General features: G+C 43.3%; 1 protein-coding gene and 1 long non-coding RNA gene across 2 annotated transcripts in view; one reads left to right on the top strand and one right to left on the bottom strand.

Annotated features, from left to right (window-relative positions):
* Positions 1-10136, top strand: part of KIT (KIT proto-oncogene, receptor tyrosine kinase) — a 52050-nt gene extending 41914 nt beyond the window's left edge. Inside the window, 7 exon segments of the mRNA NM_204361.1 lie at positions 110-198; positions 541-668; positions 3530-3652; positions 5739-5850; positions 5949-6048; positions 6676-6781; positions 7852-10136. Of these exon segments, the coding sequence (NP_989692.1) occupies positions 110-198; positions 541-668; positions 3530-3652; positions 5739-5850; positions 5949-6048; positions 6676-6781; positions 7852-7977 (784 nt within the window). The 3' untranslated portion in view covers positions 7978-10136.
* Positions 9729-20682, bottom strand: LOC112532339. The gene is made up of 2 exons (XR_003074940.3): positions 20512-20682; positions 9729-15216 (listed from the first exon to the last, which is right to left on the bottom strand). It is a non-coding gene; the product is annotated as an uncharacterized LOC112532339 (long non-coding RNA).
* Positions 20683-21063: the final 381 nt, after the last annotated feature.

The raw sequence follows: 21063 nt of genomic DNA, 5'->3' as shown, positions 1-21063 counted from the left end.
TATAAAGCTTTATATTCAGAAGGTTGTTGCAACATCAGCTTTTTGTTAGGATGGCTTTTGAGATCTTTTTCCCCTAAATCATGTTTCATTTCATCTGCTGCCTCTGCAGGGATGCTGTCAATGAGTACATGGACATGAAACCAGGAGTGTCATATGCTGTTCCCCCAAAAGCTGATAAAAAAAGGCCGGTGAAATCTGGTGAGTACAGTGATGAGAAATTGTTTCCTTCTGGGAGTGCAGAGAGGAAGGCTTTATGGATATTTTCACATGAAACTTTCCTATGGTGGGTGGGGACAATTAAAACTCATGAAGTGGTATGAGAAGGCTTAAAAAAGAACAGTATGGTAAATTACAGTGTAATCTATTTTTCCACACTTAATTGGAGTGTAGGGATTATATTTTGCTTTTTGGCAGTGGGCTATTTATGTGGCTGTAGTCTGGTACTTTCTCAAATGGCTGATGTGTTTAATGTAAGATAAATCTGTTTCTAAATGATTATACGTGGTCCACTCAAAAGCTGTTGGTGTTTATATTGCATAGGATCTTACACCGATCAGGATGTTACCCTTTCCATGTTGGAAGATGACGAACTTGCTCTAGATGTTGAAGATCTATTAAGCTTCTCTTACCAGGTGGCAAAGGGCATGAGCTTCCTGGCCTCTAAAAACGTAAGTTCATTTTTTATGTTAGCAGGTAGCAGACAAACCCTTCTGATCCTGGGTGGTGCCTCCTGGGGGCTTGATCTTCAGCCCTTCACTTTCTGGAGCACATAGATAGTTTCATAAGAACTCCTGATGGCTGTGGAGACACTAAAGCCCATGGGAACCTTGAGGAGCTATTTTTTTCAGGCTTCTCTGCTGTATGGCAATTGGATGGAATGCGTGGCAGAACCAGAAAAGCCAACCATGTGGACAGCTTCAAACAATTAAATCTTAAGACTTTGATTTATTCTCTGCACTGCTGGGGAGTTTACAAACTAAAGAACAGTGAAAAGACAGCTGAAAAGCTATCTGTTTGCTTAAAAGCGCCTTGAGTATCTGCACAGTTTTAAACAAAGCTGCACTTGTTACTTCTCACACTGCCTTAAACAGGGGAGTTATCACACCATGTGCTGGTTGTTTTTAGCATTATGGCTTAATGTACATGGTACATCTTATTTTTAATTTTCTGAAAAGAGAATCAGCCTACAGACCCGCAGATGATCTTCTTTGGCTACAGGGAGCATAGCAGACGCTTTCTGGGTTCTTAGGAGAGGTACTGCCTCACAGAAAGGGTCTGGTAAAGAACACAAGTCTTAAATGATTCATGAGTATGATCTTCCTACTGTATTTCCTACATTTTTCTTTCAAAATATTACTAACCACGTAAACATTGTGACAGGATTGTACAGGTGCACCTTTGATAACGTGCAAAAAACCCAACACTTGAGCAATTTAAGGTAATCCTGTGATCCTGCACTGATACTGGGAAATGTGGCTCTCATTCTGATCCACAGCAAGTCCACGTTGAAAATTGCACTTCATTTCTTTCCCCGTTGTTTCTTCCTTCAAACCCTTTACAGTTGTTGTTGTTGTTGTTCCCAGTCTATTGCCAGCTTCAGAACAGTCCCACTAGACAGATTTTAATGGTCTTTACCAGACTGCTACATCCTGCACTTTTCAGGGCATCCAGTGCTTAGTGCACATATTCTTTATCTCATCTTATTTTCCTACAGAATAGCCCCAGGAGTCACTACGCCTCATACCCAGTGATGGTTTTTGTTATATTTTTTTTCCACTGATACAAACAGGCACTGTAGTACTGAGTAGCAGAGGCAGTAATGAATATAACACCACAGCCCCAAGATCTTGGGAAGTAACACGCAGTATCTGTTTGGCAGTGCAGAGGTACTGGCTTTGTTGCAGCATTAAGTTACAGTGTGCAAACAGGTTACTGCACTTGGTCTTCTTTGGTCATTCCTGGCTAGGCTGGATGGGACCATGGGCAGCATGATCTGATGGGTGGCAACCCTGCTCACAGAGGGGTTTGGAACTGGATGGACTTTTACTTGGGTCCCTTTGAACCCAAGCCATTCTATGACTGTGTGCATACAGGCTCTTAGCTTCAGCTAGGGAGCGCAGAGTGGCTTGGGCTGATGGATAAAATGCTTCACATTGCCTCGTGCCCTCAGGGATGGTGGTCCTCAAAGCCCAGCATCATGGAGTGCACCCAGCTTTCTTCTGCAACTCGATTGTATATCCAGGCTCAGATGCATAAAAGTGCCTCTGTGAGGGAGTGGGGTTTGGAGTCTGTCCTGTGGTTATAAGTCTTTCATTGAGTGCACGATGTCTTGATCACAAGACAGTTCCTCCTCCAATGGACAAAGCCTTTATTCAATGCCAATCGCACTGCTTTGGGAGGAGTAAGACAGAGAAGCTGGACATTTGGCCATTCCTGCACTTCACTGCTTCAGAGCAGTTGCTTTCTCAGCTTTACATATGCAAAGTGAAGATATTGGAGGGGGATGTGGATGAGAATCCCTTAGGACAGTAATTGTCCTTAAAATTAGTTTCTTCTGTAAGCATACCAGGGGGGCAGAGATTCAGTTGCTTATGTGACCTGCAGCTACTGTTTTGTGAGTATGATTTTCTTAACTCTACGGATATTTATATATATATACATATATATTCACATACATATATATATATATATATATATGCAAGTTTTATATTTCAAGGAGAAAAAAAAATGCAGAGAAAAATGGAACCATCTTCAGCTATTTTTTAGACAGCTGTGCCTGCAGATTGTGTACCGTCAGCACAGCAGGGGCTTAGCACTGTCCTTTCTAGATGGAAAAAGAGATTATTTCATTAGAGAAACACCTCAGTTCTGTAGCAAATACAGATGGGCTCTGGCTACATACAAAGGAAACATGACTGCTGGAAAACTCAGCCACCCCTCTGGAGCTGCAGCTACAAACGCACACACACACAAATGAGTGCTGGAACATAACCTAGCAAGGTCATTGAATGTGTGGCTGTTCCTAGAAAGATTCTGACATGAAGATTGCCACCGTTTTCAAATATTTAGGCTTGCTTATAAAACCCTCCTGGGTACCTAATACCTTATGTTTTCCAAAGGAGTACGTTTGGAGTTGGATTCAGTTTTCTAACTTGTCTACCTTGAAATGGTTACCATAATTTTCTCCATTTTCAGCTTTTCAGCACTTTCCCCTCAGTCACAATGGCTTATTTATAAAAGATTATTTCAGAGACAAACCACGTTCTCTCCTTACTCTTCCTGTGTTAGGAAACAGGCCAATGACTTCTTGATAAAAAGCTGGAGAAAAAAATAAAGTCTGTCCCTGGCATAGGACAAGTGTGTTAAAATTGAGCTGCAAACATGAATTGCACATGGCTTCCTTATGACTTTCAGCTTGCCACAAAAATGCATAATGTAGTAAGTTTACGCTAAGAAAGCACGTAACCGAGCAACAGGCTGTCATGAATACTAAGAAGTAACTTTGTTTGTTTGTCTGTTTGTTACGTAGTGCATTCATAGGGATCTGGCAGCAAGAAATATTCTTCTCACTCATGGTCGAATAACAAAAATCTGTGACTTTGGCCTGGCAAGAGATATAAGGAATGACTCAAATTACGTGGTTAAAGGAAATGTAAGTATGTGGTACCTTATCCTCTCGGTTTACCTTAGGGGCATTCCTGTTGACTTGACTGGTAAAGAATCTCCTTCTTATGCAGAGATCTAGATTTCCCAGTTCTCTGTAGATTTCTTTTGGTCAGGAGTGTGAAAAGGGGCAGTAGCTGATGGAGATTTGTGTGCTCGTACATACATGTCATTACCTGGATAAAACAACCAAATCCGTGTCATAAGAGGAGACCTTTTTGCTGCATCCATAAAAACGCACCATCTTCCTGTTACATACAAACATGTAAGCTAAAGCTCTGTTAGGAACCGCAGGCCTTACCGCTGTGATGTTCTGATAGGCCAGTCCTAAAAATAATTATTTTACAACTTTTGCTATATTTGTACATTACTGAAATATCTAATCAGGGTTTGCATCCTGATTTTTTGCTAGAAAACATAACTCAGAAACTGGATTATGAAGTCTGAATTTACTGATTAGAGCACAGTGGGAGACAGAATTTCATACACAGATCTTAACCTCACGTAGGTAAAAAATACAGCTTTAATTTGCAGCTATAGGTCAAGCCCTTTAACAGAGCTGGAACAGGACAACACATGAAAAAAATGTTTAAAGCCTCCTGTACAGATGAGTACCTGTTACATTAGCACCTGCCAGCCCTCTGCAGAGGTACAGAGAAACACTGAAACAATGCAGATTGCATTGGCAGAGTTTGAAGTCCCCTTTTAAGTCCTAGGGTAGTAAAATGAGCCTCGCTACAAAAGAAAATCTAGTCTGTCTGAGACTGAAACTGGAGAAGTGCGCTATGAAGTACGTGCCTTTTGCATCTCTAACTGATCTTTGCTGCCTGGATGAATGTTTTAAATCTGTGTCAGATAGATGCAGCCATCCACTGCCTTCAAGGTACGCACATTTTTCACTTGTACCATTTTTCAAATAAAAAAAGGGCCCTCCCTGCCCCAGCTGGCTCCATCAACTGCTAGGGACACGACGCATGCCCAGCCAGGCTTTCAGCACACTGATGAGGAGAGTAAGTCCCACCCCCGAGTATTTTTTGCTCAGTTAGCCTCTCAGTTCCTGGCACCTCAGGTGTCTCAAGTATCTCTGCTGTTCTGCTCTCAGCCTGCAGTCCTCTGATGTGCCGGGTACCTACAGCATCCCTGTTGTAGGCTGCAGGAGAGAGGGCTGTCTTTGTTGCATTCAAGAACAGTGTTCATACCAGCCGCTGGGTGCCTGAAGGTTGAGGTTAGGGAACAACAGGAGCCCAAAGAATTCAGGAGTGGCAGTCCTGGCAAAATATGGAGTGGCATTTAGTGAAAGAAAGCTGCTTTTGGGCTCAGGGTCAGACCAAGAGCTGCTGGATCAGCCAAGGCTGCTCAGAGTGGGAGGTACAGACCAGCAGCTTAGGAGGGAAGTGAGCAGTAAGTAATTAAGTTTTACGCGTCTGGGCTACACTTTAAGTTTTCTGAGTCATCTGACAACAGGATTTTACTTAGCCTGAAAGGGTCAGAGGAGGATAGGCTGCATCTGCCCAGCAGAGGAAGCAGTGGCTGCGGGAGGCGTCTGGGTGCAGCTGGCTCAGTCTTAATGCAGAAGAAGGCAATTGGGGCAGGGCAAATCTTAAGGGCAGAAGCCTGGCTGGCTCCCACAGGCAAAGCACAGAGTGGAGAGACAAACATGTGAAAAATGTCAGTATATATTTCATGCGAATTTTTGCTGAGAAGCTAAAGCAGATGTCTTAACTGTTGACTGAATTTGAAGCATCTTGGGTATGGTAACCGGTCCACAGAAGACTTTTGTGTTTGCCCAAGGAACCACGCCATGTGCATGTAGATAATTTTGCTCTCACTTCCTGCCATCCCTTGTAAACCAGAGGGATTCACACAGTATACAAAAAATCAGGATACAAGGAACTGCACAAGTGTGGTAGACTTGCAGAGAGGCGAATCCATAACAGTGCAGCACATGGAGACTCTGAAATGCAGGGATTTCCGTCTTTAGTTTTGATTTAGCATGTATTGGAAGTACATAATAGGTTTAAAAGGTGGATTCTGTGTTGCCCATTGTCTTAATTTAACCCCTGTTCCCTGGACAGGCTCGTCTCCCTGTGAAGTGGATGGCACCTGAAAGCATTTTCAACTGCGTTTACACCTTCGAGAGTGATGTCTGGTCTTATGGAATATTGCTTTGGGAACTCTTCTCCTTAGGTAAGTTCCATCAAAATCTGTACTGTGGGGGGTTTTTGTTTCACCTTGGCTTTACTCCATCTGCAGCAAACCACGCATCTCACCTGTTCTCTCAACAGGAAGCAGCCCTTACCCAGGGATGCCCGTGGACTCCAAGTTCTATAAAATGATCAAGGAGGGATATCGGATGTTCAGCCCCGAGTGCTCACCCCCCGAAATGTAAGTGAGCAACCCCTCCTCACCAGACATAAGCAAAGATGCAAAGGAATGGAAGCCTCTGCATTCACGTGAATGCTTCTGTATCCACCCACTGTCTTTTAAAAATTCTCTTGAGTCTTCAGTAACAAATCTAACCGGTGTAGTAGATGCCGTTTGTAGTTAAAAGCAGTGTAACACACTCGTGCCTCGTAGAATCCGATCGCTTTGTCATGGTGTATGCTCCATGTAAATAACTTACTGACAGATCGTAGCACATATTACACATACTTAATTCTGATAAAGCAGTCAGTGAGATGTATCATGAGGCTGTACGTTTGTGCTGTGCTTCCCGACGGCGGGGGGACTGGCTCCTTATCTTCGTCATGATCTGTCTCCAGTTCTCTATGTTGGAAATGGCTCGGCACTTAGCAAGCTGTCAAAGAAAACTGTGTCCGGATACTCTCATTAGAACCGAGGCCTTTGTTGTCACAAGCACGGCTGTTTGCAGTACTGTTCTTTTCTTAAAACACATTTAAGGAAGCTAAACTGTGCAAGCGGGTCACGCTTTTCTGTCAAATAATAATGCAGGTGGGATAGAAGCTCTCAGGCTGTCCCTCTCGGCAGTACTTAATTGCAGCATCTTCGCAGGTACGACATAATGAAGAGTTGCTGGGATGCCGATCCCTTGCAGAGACCCACATTCAAACAGATCGTGCAGCTGATAGAACAGCAGCTTTCCGATAATGCCCCCCGGGTAAGTTTGGGCTCCATATGGGTCAGCGGTTCTTTGGAATCAAAGCAGTTTCACCCCAGACGTTAGACCAGAGCTGGGAAGAGCAAAGATCCTCCATTAATTTTCCAGTATCCATTATTTATGCATCCTGGGGTGGTAAATGTAGGTGACAGGAGGGACCAGCTAGACAAGGCTCTTTGCATGGTTGGTGTTTCTCACTTAAAATATACTTCACAAGAATTTTGATGTTACAGAACACGGTGGTACTGCCTAGATTCATCTGAACTATGAAAAAGAAATGTATTAGTCTGAGAAGAATCTCAGACATTAAGTATACTTAGCTTTAGTTAGAAAAGCTTTCTGGAGGTAGAAGTTGAGCTTTTGGTGTCCTCCTCCCTCTTGCTGCTTGCTTCATCTAGCTATTTATTTAACCTTGGAGGTATGTTGTGATCAAGTGTATATTGACTGTTCTTTCCACCACGATCTAGTAAAAGCCTGTCCAGAGGGTAACGGGACAAAAGAGTTCAAAGAGAAAGCGGATCCATCAGACTTGGATTTTTTCTCACAATAACACTGTATGCAACTGAGTTTTCTAAAAGCAAGTTTAAGATCCGGTTTAAAAATAAGGCTTCCTTTCACCTTCTAGATGTCGTGTTTGGGTAGAGTGCAAGGCTTCCTGACAATCTGAGAAAGAGGAAACTGAAAGCTGCTGGTGTTCGATTGCATCCTGTAGCATATTTTTAGCAGGTGCAGGCATCATTAAAACAAAAACAAAGACTGTGAAGTAAACATTGGAGGGGCTTCTGGGGGCATTTTAGGAATAATCGGAGCAGTATTTTTCAAGCTCAGTTTAAATGTAGTGTGCAATTGTAAGATGAAGTGTTTTTAGTAAATGAGAATGAGATTCTTGACTCTTAAAAGAGCTGTTGAGCCCACACATGTTGAAGCAACATATTTGTCAAGTTTGTCAAGAATCCCCCGAGTTGGGTGCCCTTCATGTCAGGTAGCACAGAGAGGGAGATGGCTCACTGAGGTGTGAAGGGATGGGGCCGTCTGCAGGGTATTTTGACAGCAGTGTTTGGCTTCTGCAGGTGTATGCAAACTTTTCCACTCCGCCTTCCACTCAAGGCAATGCTACAGATCATTCGGTGAGGATTAACTCAGTGGGTAGCAGCGCTTCATCTACTCAGCCCCTCCTGGTACGCGAAGATGTTTGAGTGGCATCTGGAAGAAGAGGAGCCCAGCTGTACTTGCTGTTTGTATTGTGTAGGGGGTGAGAGAGGGAGGACTTCTATTTCTTTTACTTTTACTCACTACTACCACTGTGTAGCTGAAATGTTGTTGTAATACTGTCCTTTACCACACACTGTTACACATAAACTTAATGTGCTGAGCACGGTTACAGGCATCATTGCAATGTTAACTGAAGCTGTATATATTTTGCTATATTGTGTGTATTTGCAGTAGAGAGCCAGATCTGAAGAAGAAGAACAAAAAACACAAAAGAAACCCTGGGCCAGGGTGTTGAATGAGATGACTACAGATTGAACCAAATCTGCAGCGGTCCTTCTCTGGATCCATGCTTGGGAAGCGTGTAGTCATTTTCCAGTTAATTTTGTTTTGTTGAATTTAAGAAATAAACAGATATAAAGCAAAGTGCTTTGCAAACCCCTTTCCATATCCAGCCACACCTGAGATGCTTTCCCTGGCAGACACTGCAGGTTGGAGGCCAGGAGGGACAGACAGTGCGTCCCTGGGCAAGAAGTGGGAAGCCAAGGGATGGACATGGGCAATACAACAGAGAACTTCCAGACACTCTGGGGCATGAAGCAGATCTGGAAGGGAAAGACCTCAGTCTTTATTTCCTACCTGGGCAGTCAGCAGTGCAGAGCAGTCAGTAGGTTTCTGTGGGTGCCTGCACCACATCCCACTGGCATTCCACCACGGAGCATCCACCGCAGTCAGAATCGCAGGGATGAGATGCTTGGTTTGCTAAGAGTCATGTCCAAAAGCATTCACCAAAGATAGGTGGGCTCTGCTGAGCTGGTCAAATGACAGGAGGAGGGTTGCTTACAGTAAATGGAGTGTCAGAGGAGCAGAGGCCGTTTAACAAGACATCTTATCTTGGCAGGAGCAGAAGCAAAAAATTCTATCCTGAGGGCCCTTTGCTTATCTTGTGATATGCAGGTGAATATTTCCCACAGGCTGGCTTGGATAATGCTCTCAGGAAAGGGCTCTTCCTCCCACAAGTCATTTCATCTTTCTATCTCTGTAGTGGTGCTGAGATCCCAGAGAAGAACTTCACTGGGAAGCACCGAATTTTTTAATGGAATAGAACAATGTATACCTTCGGTCTTGTTTGGAGGCAGATATGAGGCTGTGGGGTCAGTTTCTGTTGGGCCTGGGATTGTGCTTAAGTATCTTATAATTCCTTTTCTTCCTGTTGGAAACACTGTTGGTTCTTTTTTTTTTTTTTTTTTAACCCTTGTTCTGTCGCCTTTAAATTAGTAAATGCGTCAAGAGGAGCATTTTTCAGACAGAGAGTACCAGTTAAGTACCTATTTATTTACATTGCACTTAAGCACTCTGTAACTTATGTTTTACCAGGATTTTGGTTGAGTTTACATGCATTTTAAATGTGTAACTAACTGCCCAAAATGCAAGACGATTGTAAATACACACACTGGTAGTACATTTTAGGTAGTGTTGAATACCACACTCTTTATATGCCTGTGCATTTGGTTTATTGTTACAGGAATTCATCTTTCAGAGTTAGTCGAGAAGTAGCCATTTGCACTGAACTTACTTAGGCTGTTGCACCTTTCCAAAGTTAGCCAGTTGTTTGGAGGCACTCTTATGCATACTTGTTGTTGAGCATTTTCAGTTTAATGCTATAAAAGCTCTTTCGTAGTGTGTTGGCTTTCAGAGCAACTGTAGACAAACTAGTTTTATAATCATAGATGTCTTGGTACTTTATGGACATTTAGCTGAAAAAAGTTTGGGTTTTTTCTTTCTTAAAATTTATATTTTTATAATTTGGGGGGGGTTGAAACTTATTTTGCAATGGCTTAGTGTTTGAATGGTTTTATGCATTGTTTTTGTAAATATGGAAATGTAGCAATAATGTCCTTTTGACTATTCTCAGTCCTTGAGTCTCAAAAATATTTTTATATATATATATATGCAAAAACTATATGTATAAATATGTAAGTGTTCAAAAGTTTATGAAACACTTATGGATATGTTGCTCGGTTGTAGAATTGCAGTTCAGAAGAGTTCAAATAAATCTGTAAATATGTATTCAGATGCTACCGATGTGTACTATGTTAAGATGGAATATTTTCATGTAAGTCTTAATAAATTCTTGGGTTGAAGCAAAATATCAATGTCTGGCCACACAGAGGTCAGGTTGGGTATTCTAAAATATTTTTCAAATGTGAGCCAGAAAACCTTGATGGTTTTTTGTTAGGAAAGTTCTTTACTTGTATAATATGGGTATATGGTATATGGGACAATGTCTTGGATACCTGGACGCAGCTTTATGCTGGGAAAATTTGCAACTAGAAGACTGATCCTGTAGACTGTTGATACAGTCTATATGTCATGAATAATATTATTTAAAATTGAACAAAAACATCTCGAAAAATCTCCCTTATTCAAAGTATGGTTGTAAGTTGGAGCCCCTTTGCTCACTCTTCCTGCACACTTGGGCTGGATTGGCCATAAGCAATGTCTCAGGGAGAACACACCGTTAATTCATCTTCTTTAATGGGTCAATTCCATTGTATCATGTTGTTTTCCCCATGGTACGGGATGTAATTAATGACCTGCATTTTATGATGTCTATCTTAGTGAAATCAGAACTGGACAACTGTCCATTAAACTGAAAAAATGAATGGCAACTGCATTATATACCTAGAACTGTCTGGATTTGGAAGCCATAAAAAGAGAACGTAATGATACCCTTTCTGGGCCAAGCACCACATTCCTAAGGGGATACCCTTGGCTTTAAGTTACTGCAGTACTGAAGTCTTTGACTCCAGACCTGGCTCTGTGCTGGTGTATGTTTTGCATCAGCATGGTTGGTACATGACTTAATTGCACGGCAGTGTTTAGAACTATCATACCAGGAGTCTTGATAACTCCCGTGAGAGACAGACCTCAACCGTTTTGATCCCTAAACATTTCTGTTCTGTCTGCAGACCTCCTTGAAGAGCACCACTTCTTGAGATTTCCCCTTATAAATTTTCTTTTTTTTTTTTTTTTTTCCAACCAGGTCCTAGCTCTGTTTGTTAAAACTTACTATGGAAACCAAAAAATAACGTTCTCAGGAGCCAGGAGTGCCAGCTTCACTGCTGTCAGCTTCGACATCATGTTTTAATAACATTTCAGAAGCTACCAAGGTTGTGACCGAGTGTGAACTATTGTTTCTCCTGTCTCACTTGCTCCCATGTTCAAGCAAAGTAGAATTCATACCGAGACATTCCCATTCGTGAATAGGTAGAAAGAATTCATGAATTCTCTTTCAGTATCTTCCAAGGAGCTATTTCATGTGTTTATTGGGTAAGCACATCATCGTCACTTTCATTTTCCTGAAATGTTTTTCTGAAGCAACCTAGAACACAGCAGCTCTGCTTTTTGGAAAAAAAAAAGTTCTGTTTTCTTTTACTACAAGCCTTGCAATGATTAGTGCCTCAGTTCTTGTTCATGGTCACACAGACTATTTCCTGCTATATTATTTTCCTGTGCCAATTTTAAGCAATTGCTTACACAGAAAGGCACATTAGGACAGTATTTAATGGGTATTATATTTGTCCTTCAAAGCATTATTGTACCCAGATATAAAGATCCATGTTACCAGCATGGATCATCAAATGCCTGAAGGGAACCTGTAAAAGGAATGTAGCCAGGCTCTTCCCACTAGTGCCTGGTGTCAGGACAAATGGCACAAAGTGAGATGCAGGAGCTTCCCTCTGAACATCAGGAAACATGTTTTAATTTTGAAGGTGCACTGGCACAGGCTGCCCAGAGGCTGTGGATTCTCTTCCCTGGAGGTCTTCCAAAGCCACCTGGACATGGTCCTGGACACCTGCTCTGGGTGTCCCTGCTTGAACAGGGATGGGACGAGATCGACCTGGATGTCCCTGTCAGTCTTGGCCATTCTGTGGTTCTGCAATCAGTAAGGGCACTCTTCAGCTGTAACATTCACTGGGCTAGAAGTCGAAAACAAAATCCCACTCGCATTGAACACTGGAGAGTGACTCTTCCTCCATTCACATTACTAGCTCAAGAAGAAAATAGTTATAGGATGATCTGTGAGAGAGATGAATAAACATCATGGAGACACTACAATATATATGGAGGTTCTCACCAGTGTCATATGCATCTCCATGACCAGTCCTGCAATCGCCAAACTAGAGACAGATGCAGCTGAGTGATAGTAACTGAGTGCTGACTATATGTAATGCATATAGTCCTTGTTTAGCAAAAGCAGTTGAGATAATGAAAAATCCATGACCAGTTATGGTTGGAATCTATTTCACACTTCAGAGTTCTGAAAATGAAATAATTCAGTTAACCCATGCATCCTGATGCATCCTGAGCCTACAAGTCAGAAATAACTATCGAGTTACTCTTGCCCATGACTGAATATATAAGGCAAATAGAAGGCTGCCTGCTTGTGGTCTCTGACAGTCAAATGCAGAAGTTATGCTGGGGAAGGAAGCCAACAAGTGGTGCTGGATTTATGAACAAACTGGCAAAGACATGCCAGAAGAGAAAAAGAAGAACAAGGACAGATGAAGGGCTAGCTAAGTGAAGGGGGCTAAGGGTCAGGCTGCAGCCTGTGATCATTGTGAAAGTCAAGATTTTTTTTTTCTGGTACTCCTTCACATCATTAACCAATGTAGGTCTTTGGGAGAATTGTCTGTAAATGGAGATATGATGCTGCTAGCCAAGTCACCGGAGAATGACCTGTCACGTCCTGGAAACATTCACAACAATCACTGGAAAGGTTGGACAGCAGTATCCTTAGTTCTGCTGTGTCATAGGCTGAAATGGAGAAAGTGGAACATTTTCCTCTTCCTGTACATGGATTTGGAAACTTCCTACTTGTCCTGTGGAGAGGTCTGTGTCCCAGCAGAAGACAAGGATCGGTTGCATAGATTTTTTAGTCCCTGGTTTAGGACTGAGAATGTAGTATAATAGAAATATGAAAAAACACTCTGCAGTTCTCTTGTGATTTCCACCTTCAATTGCCGTGCTTCTTGAGCACTAATTTCTTAAGAGATTACTCCGTAACTAAGAAGCTTTTTGTCTAAAAATTGCTGTGAGGCTATTTTTTTTCCGAAATACTGTCTGTATTTCTTCAATTGATTATCAGTCACTCTTTCTGATGGTAACTATTATCTGTCAGCTGCCAGCCAGGCAGCAGAGATGATTTACTAGCAGCAATTTCTCCAGTGCCATGATTTTTCTATCTGTGTCCTGCAAATAATTTCAGCTGACTTGTGATGGGGAGCAGAAACCAGCTGACCCAAAGGCCCTGTGTGTGGTGGGTTTAATGCTACCTACCCACAAGGGAGTAGCTTCTGCAATAGATCAGTGTGAATCAGTGTGAGCTGCAGGTTATTCCAGTATTTTCTTTAACTGTTGAAAGTTCAAAATAGTCTTTGGCTTCTCCTAAATATATATTCCGAGAAACGTAAGCACCTTTGTGAGTCACACTGCTCCGGGCTGATCTAAATGTCCTCACCAAGCTGAGGGGCTTCCTGTAGATGTGGCTGTGGTTTGTTTTGGGGTTGTTGTCAAAAAAGAAGTTGGCTTGGTGGGACAGCCAGGCTGTCTGGGTGGCAGAGGAAATGTGACATCTGGCTTGCAAACTCAGGGTAAGGAGTGCTGAGCAGGGCAGCCAACATGTTCACCCTGCCTGGTGGGCTGAGGGTGAAGGGAGTGAAAAACTTCCCTCATGCCTTCTGGGGCAATAACAACCCCTTGAATGCTGAGTTTTTCATTTCTCTTCAGAGTTAGAAGAGCAAAACAATTCAAACTTGTTTATGAGATGAAAATGTTTTTGTATTTCCCACCTTCAGTCAGTTTTCATTCAAAAGCTGTTTGCTATATACTTTTGCAGGAAGGCACTAACCAACCATTACCTTGTCACGTTCCTCTAGAACTAGGTTTTTCTTGGACATGTCCAGAGCTCCTATCCAACTTGTTCTGGTTTTCAGCTCACTCTGGCAGACAGAACTTCAGCAAAGCAAAACACTGCATTGCATGCCAACCTGGATGGGGAGCAGCAGATAGAAAGACAGCAATTGTTCCACCAAAATCAGTAACAAATCACAGAGCCATCTGCCTACCCGAGGACATTCTTTAGGTGCTGCACGGCTTAAGAGCAGCAGAGGAGTTGCTGAAGGCACAGCCTGCACTTCTACTGCTGGGAACCATTCCATTTATCCCTTCCCCACTCACGCCTGCAGAGATGTCTTTGCTCATCCCTTTCTTTGTGTGTGGCTTCAATTTGAGGGACAGGAGGATTAGTCTTGTGTTCCCCATGACTGCCCTGGCTCTCCTCTCTCTTGTCCCCCCCAGGTACCAGTTCTTGTATTGAGCCAGCTATTTTCCTGTGTGCAACTCCACCGGCAGGTGTGAAGCCACCAAGTGCATGAAGTTTGCAGACCTTGGATTTTTAGGTCAATCACTGTGGCGAGAAAAGAATTGGGCAGCAGACCTGGGAGATAACTCTTTAACCATTTATGATGCCCAGAAGCAAAAGAAAAGTTTCAGCATTTTAGTTTTTAATCAAATAAAAAATAATAGCCGGCTTCCCTCACACCATTTGTCCTGAAAGCTTTGAAATCACTACAAGAGCAAAACTGGTGAATAAATTTTAGCTATTCAAGCTGAGAGAAATAAGATAGTAAAGGGGGGAAGTAAGCAGGTTTTAGAATACTTTCTGTTAAAAAAAAATAGAAATTAATAGAAATAATAGAATAGAAATAAATGTTTACACAGCATATTTGTTTGAATCCTTCGAACTATCTTGATGAATCCAAGTAGGGTAAAATCAAACTTCTTTGTTTCAGTTACTTATCTCACTCATTTTCGAAGTTTCATTCTCTTCTTTCGGAGCTTCTAACCTTTATGGGAATGGAGATTTATACAAATATGAGCAGTATTGATACGAATCCCCTTGGGAAATTAGTAGGATCCTGGGGTTATAATTGCTTCCCAGAAGAGGGCCGGAGGCACTGCCTGGGGATGCTGAGCCGCCGTGCAGCACAGCTGGGTTGCAGGGAGGCAGCTCCCACAGCAGCCAGGGGACATGGCTGAGTGCCGCGGAGCAGCGCCTTCCTGCAGCCCATGCCATCCACCATCAGCTCTCTGGAGGCTCCTCAGGCTTCTCAGGCTCCCTTGATCGATTTGCAGCCGCTGTTTGGTCTTCACTTCTAAAGCTGCAACAGAAAGATCCAAGCTGATTTTGGCTGCATAAGCAAAAGCAAAACAAAGCAAACCCCTGATATTTGTTTGTCATAAAAATATCACTGGTGGTCTTGCTACATGGCTTGCACTCTGCAGGACAGCAGGATTGCTGGGGCCCTGGCATGGGGAAGGCCATCTCTGGAGCACTGACCCCAGGCTTCCTTGTCAGTTTGTCTCTGGGGCTGCCTGCCCCAAAGGTCCAGGTGCCCACCTGGCGTTTCACCAGCTGCTATCAGGGAAGCCACCAGCACATGATGGCAAGCACATGTTTCTCCAGGACTGGTAGGAGTTAACCCAGTGGATTTGTCTTGCAGGTGGCCTCTGCAACTCTGCCAGTTAATTCTGACAGGAAGCATATTACCTGCTTCCTTACAGGTTCTGCCCACATAACTGGGAAAAGAAAAAAAAATAACTATCTGTAATGCTTCTTTCCTTTACTTTTTCTTTCTTTTTCTTTTTTTTTCTTTTTTAATTACTGTTTAATCAAGTTACCTCACAAGCCTCAGATCTTGCTGTGTTTAATATTTTTTATTTTTCTATTAAGGCCCAGCTATGCAACCCCGGGGAAGATACTGTTTTTAGGCAAACTCTGCAGTGCTTTTCTAGCTGCCAGAAGGCTCCAGCTCCCTCCTCGTGCTGTGTTATTTTGCTTCTTAATGTACCGCAGCTGCAGAAAGCACCATCCCACAGGCTCAAGGAACAAATCCCCCTTTAATCGTCTTTCTCAACTGTTGTGATTGCGTAGGGTTCCTGGGCCGTGTGATCATCACGTTTGCTGCTCGCCACCCGGGCACTTTTCTAATCACAAGTGATAGATGGATCCACTCGTTGGGATCAAAGCGGCTTTGCCCTGAGCAAGGCGTTTGTGGATGGCCATATGACAGTGGTTTGGACCTGCTCTAATCTTTCACTCAAAGCAAAGAGCGCTTAAAACATCAGTTCCTGAAGAAAAGAAGGGAGGCGGAAGGCAGCGGGAGAACAGTGTTTTGTCCCATTTTTCACTGCAGAAGATAATTCAGGACTAAACACAATTCACCTGTTTTCTCACACACTGCTCTTAGTTCAGAGACAGGGAGAGAAAAATGGGGGTCCTGAAAGAAGTTGAAAGTGTTTTGCATTGCACAGCGAAGGGCCATTATCAGTGAGATCAAAATGGTGAGGGAAATAACTGCTAACCAGCTAAGAAAGAATTTCAGGAACCACTCTTACTGTCTAGTGCCTGGACAGCCAACAGAGCCACTTAGGTTATGTAACAATCACCTTAACAAACAGCATGGCAGTACGGGTGAGGCCATTTTCCCACCTGCTGCAGAGCAGCACACAGATGGGGTCATTTCAAGATTTCCTTTTATGATACAGATAGCCTCTTTGGAGCAGAGCCCACTTTTCATAAAGTCCACGGATATGCACGGTTAGGCTTGTGGACAGGGATCAGCACACATAGAATCACAGAATCACTAAGGCTGGGAAAGACCTCTAAGATCATTTAGTCCAACTATCCACCCACCACCAGTACTGTGCACTAAATTCTACTTGCAATGCACAAAAACCACACAAAGCTGCAGTTTTACACTTGTGCCTGACCAGTGCAAAAGCCAAGAAGGTGTCACAGCTAGCTGTGGACTCCACTTGTGCCCTGCAGAGTGATCGTTACAGTCATATGACAAGCTCCCTAGGTTGCCTGACACCCAAATTGTGATCTGTGGTTACGTACAGCCTAACCACAGTGATACCTGCAAATATGGTTCAAGCTGATCTACAACATATCAGCTGGAGAAGGAAATGTCTCTGCTCCTTTGCACGAGGAACTTGAACAAAAACTGTTTTGTTTCTCCCTCTATGACAGAATACAGCCTAGGGGGTTCAGTGGAAGTTTTTGAAAACAGTCTAAAAACAGCTTTCCTGTACTGAAGCATTATTATTCTCTAGGATGGACACTTCGCCAGCTGTAACTACTACATAGCTCAACCATCAGATAGATGGTTATTTTGTATTACAAAGAGCAATTTTTTTTTCTAGTGGCAGATGAAGCTTGAATCACACACTGACAAATTTGTCCAGACTCAAATTCATATGAAAATATGAAATTGTAAAAGATGTGAAGAAGAAGGAAGAAGAGGAAGAAGGCCAAGCTTTTCAACCCATGGGATGAATCGCTGGGCTGGGTTGACCCAAGAGCGAGCAACGGAGCTCCTTCTTGGGGGCTGGCAGCTGGCAGGCCAGATAAGCATCCCGTGCCAGTGCAGTTGGGTGTCCTGTAAAACCAGCATTGCCAAAGGTCATTTCCACCCTTGTGGGGAAAGGAGTGCAACTTCTTGTGAGCACATGTGGAAGGAGAAGCCACACAGCAGCGCCTTGCAAGAGGGAAGGAGCCCCACATGAAGGTCCTTGTATTATGGCAGAGTTGTGAGGGTGGTACTGAGAGTGAGGTCTGTTGAGCTGAACACCCAACAAAAACCAAATACCTTGAGAGAATGAGCCTCAACACTTATCGTCTGTGTTGACAGGTTACGTCAGTCATAGGGGGGTAGGAAGCAAGCTCACATGGAAGCAAGGAGTCTTTCCCAGCATCCGGAAGAAAACTGGGGCTCTTATGCTCTGGACTCTGCTGTGTCTATCCTCCAGGGTGGTCTTGAGGCTGAATTTGACATTTATACAGCCAGACACAGCTGCAGAAGGTTACTAGGAATTAAAGACTCAAAGGCACTCTGAGGGCAAGGGCTTCTTCCTAGGCTGCATCCTACTGCTCCTAGCACTGGGCTTGGCACCCCAGTCTGGTGCTTTTTGCTTGTCCTTGTCTGTGGTAACTCTTGACGGTGACAGAAACTTACAGGGGTTGCTCATTTGGCTGTTGACTCCAGCACTCTACAGTGCACAGTGCCAAAGTGTAAGAGATGGGCACCGTCTTGAATGCTGGATCTTGGGATAATTACCCCTGTCTGCATCCCTTGAGAGCCCTCCTGGCTGGCAAGGCAGGATGGTTGCATTGTTTAATACCATGACACTTATATAGCAGCATCTGAAGCTCCAGACATTCTCTTGGAAGAATGAATGATGTCTTTCTGTGCTGCAGACTTGGGCAGCAGCCCCATCAGCTGCTCCAGGGGAGGCTGGAAACAAGTCACCCATTGCATGCACCGTGGGAAGAGCTGCCTTGTGAAGGGCCCCTTGGCCCAGGCAGCAAGTGATGGTCAGCACCCTGCAGCATGAAGCTGGATCATTTGAGCTCTCCATCCTACCCTGTGGTGCTGTGGTTCTTTGTGATGGATATCTTCTGTGAACTTTCTCTTTGAAGAGACCAAAAGTAAGCAAGGCCTCTTTCAGAACAAAACTAGTCCAATATTCTCCCACTTCCCTGAGCAGTTTAGTGCAGATTGTATGCAGTTGGTAATGAGGTTCCAGGTCATTTCTTATTTTGGGTACCATCTGCTGCAGTGAGAAATAACCAAATGTATTTTATAAACACCATACGGATATGGTTCATTTTGCCTAATAACATCAAAATCCTCTCTCACGGCAAAGTATATTTGAACTTGAAAAGACCATTCCTGAACGTCAGTACAGCTCCAGAAAGTCTATCACTTCCAAGCAGACACATTCGATATAATTCTCCTGCAATATATTTTAACATTTTACCCGAGTGTAGAAAGTGGGCTGTACAGGGCTGCTATGACAGCCGACTATGAGACTATGAATTATAACTTATGCATATCATGCACATTATGACATGACTATGCATGACAGCCTTACTGTGGAGACTACAAGAAAAGGAATGCTTCAGAATTCCCATTATTTTCCTACCTAGCAGCATTTGTGCAGCATTTTTCACCCTGGTGTCCAGAGGCTTTTGTCATGCAAAAAGATGTGATTATTTTTGAGCAGCCTGTTGAGAGAATCATGTACCCAAATGCCCACAGATGTGGCAGAGAGGCTTGCTAGACAATCCATTTGCCTCTGAGGATGCTCTCAGGTACCAGAATAGTTCCTGCTGACACATTCTCTTCGTTACATCCCCACCAGGCTTCTTAGCACCCACTTCCCGTCCTTGTACATCTGCTCCCTTCCCCATGCCTTGCTGCTCACCAGTGGGCAGGTGGAGAGGGTGCAAACAGTGGTGGGCTACAAGGGAAGACTCTGTGTGACTGACGGCATTTGGAGGTGCACAGTGAGACTGCTCCAATTCGCAGAGCAATTTTGGGTAATTGCAATGGCAGTTTTGGCTGGAAGGAAAAATGTCTTCCTGGCAAAGAAGTAGTTGGCTTACTTTAACTACTGGCTGCAGCATGTTAATGTGCCTTCCAGTTTTGTTTGTTTGTTTGTTTTTTTCTGCAACTGTAATTAATTGACTCCTTTGTAAAATCCTAGGTCATGAATAATGAAATATTTTAAATAAAGCCAGGTCTAACACTCATTCCTATGCCGTTCCATTAAAGGCCTTACTGAAACAGATAGTTGCTACTACATTTTGTTTAGAGAAAGTTTCAGTTTATGAGGCAATGCTTGTATGCAACATGGCCTAACACCTGCCCTGTGCAGAGGCAGGATGAGAAGGAGGCAGGAGGTTATGCCCAAAAGCAGGAGCAGCCTGGCCTGGGAGCAACAGCTCTTCTCCTGCACCCAAAATGCCATTTTTGAGCACAAGTGTTCTCCACCAGCCATGAACCAATTCTCTTTTTGATGCTCTTATCTTCACTCTGCATGCCCTGACTGACCACACCTTTTGGAGTATTTGCTTCTCCTTTTCCAGCCCAAGTTCCTGTTTAGAAGGAGATCTTAAGTAGCCTCTTGGTAATCTTCTCGTGACCACTTCTTTCTTGCAGTCCCCCCCTTCCAACACAACACTGCATTGTTTCCATTTCTGTGAGATATTTACCAAAAAAAAAAAAAAAAAAAAAAGTAAAAAAAATCCCAGAACAAGATCGTTCTCCCTCTCTTAGTCTCAGACATTACTTCATCTAATTGCAACGCCCTGCATGAGGATCTAGGCATAATCCTCAGCATAAGTGGAGTGGAGGGGAAGGGAACACATTTAAGCTGCCTGCTACATCTGCTCACCACGCTGTTTCCAAAGTGCCTCCAACTTCAGATTTGTCCATGTTGAAGATACACTGGTATAGGTAAGCAGTCAAGGGAAAAATAGCTTAATCACAGCTATGCAAAAGATGAAGCAGTTTACTGCTTGTGTGAAAAAGTCAAAATCAGACAGGAATTGTCACAATTTAATAAAGAAATCAATGTACTGTAATGCAGTCTAGTTTCTCAATTACCTTCTACATGCCTGAAGGAGTCTCGGCCTTGCCCAGTGATGTCCCAGCATTGGAGCAGCTGCATGGCACCAGGTCAGGAGGGAAAATCTTCACTCGAATTCAAGCAGTGAAAATACAAGGGAGCACTGAAAATGAAAGCTGGTCTACACAGGGCTGTCTTCACGGAGCGCTGTTTTTTTGATACTGAAGCACGTGGAAATAGCAAGGTCAAAGGTGGTGACTTTGGAAACCTCAGGCTGAGAATCCCTACAACAACCCAAAAAGTGAAGCAGATAAGCTAACCAGCAGCAGCTTTGTTCTGCTTTCTGCTGCTGAATTTTTCCCTGATCTTTCGGAGAAAAATCACAGAAGACGAATTTCAATCTCTCTTTTTTCTTCTTTATTAAGCACTTGTTTATCCCTACATTCAGATATAGATTGTTCCCATTTTGGAGGTCAGCCTTTGTGTAGTCCGTTAGTTTTCAAATCATTGCCCAAGCAGGTTATCAGATGTCAGCGTAGTCAGGATCATAACTTACCATGTTTATTTACCTAAGGGAAATAGGCACATAC

This window comes from Gallus gallus, chromosome 4, assembly GCF_016699485.2.
Source record: "Gallus gallus isolate bGalGal1 chromosome 4, bGalGal1.mat.broiler.GRCg7b, whole genome shotgun sequence".
Taxonomy (NCBI): domain Eukaryota; kingdom Metazoa; phylum Chordata; class Aves; order Galliformes; family Phasianidae; genus Gallus; species Gallus gallus.
This window is presented reverse-complemented; position numbering and strand designations above follow the sequence as displayed.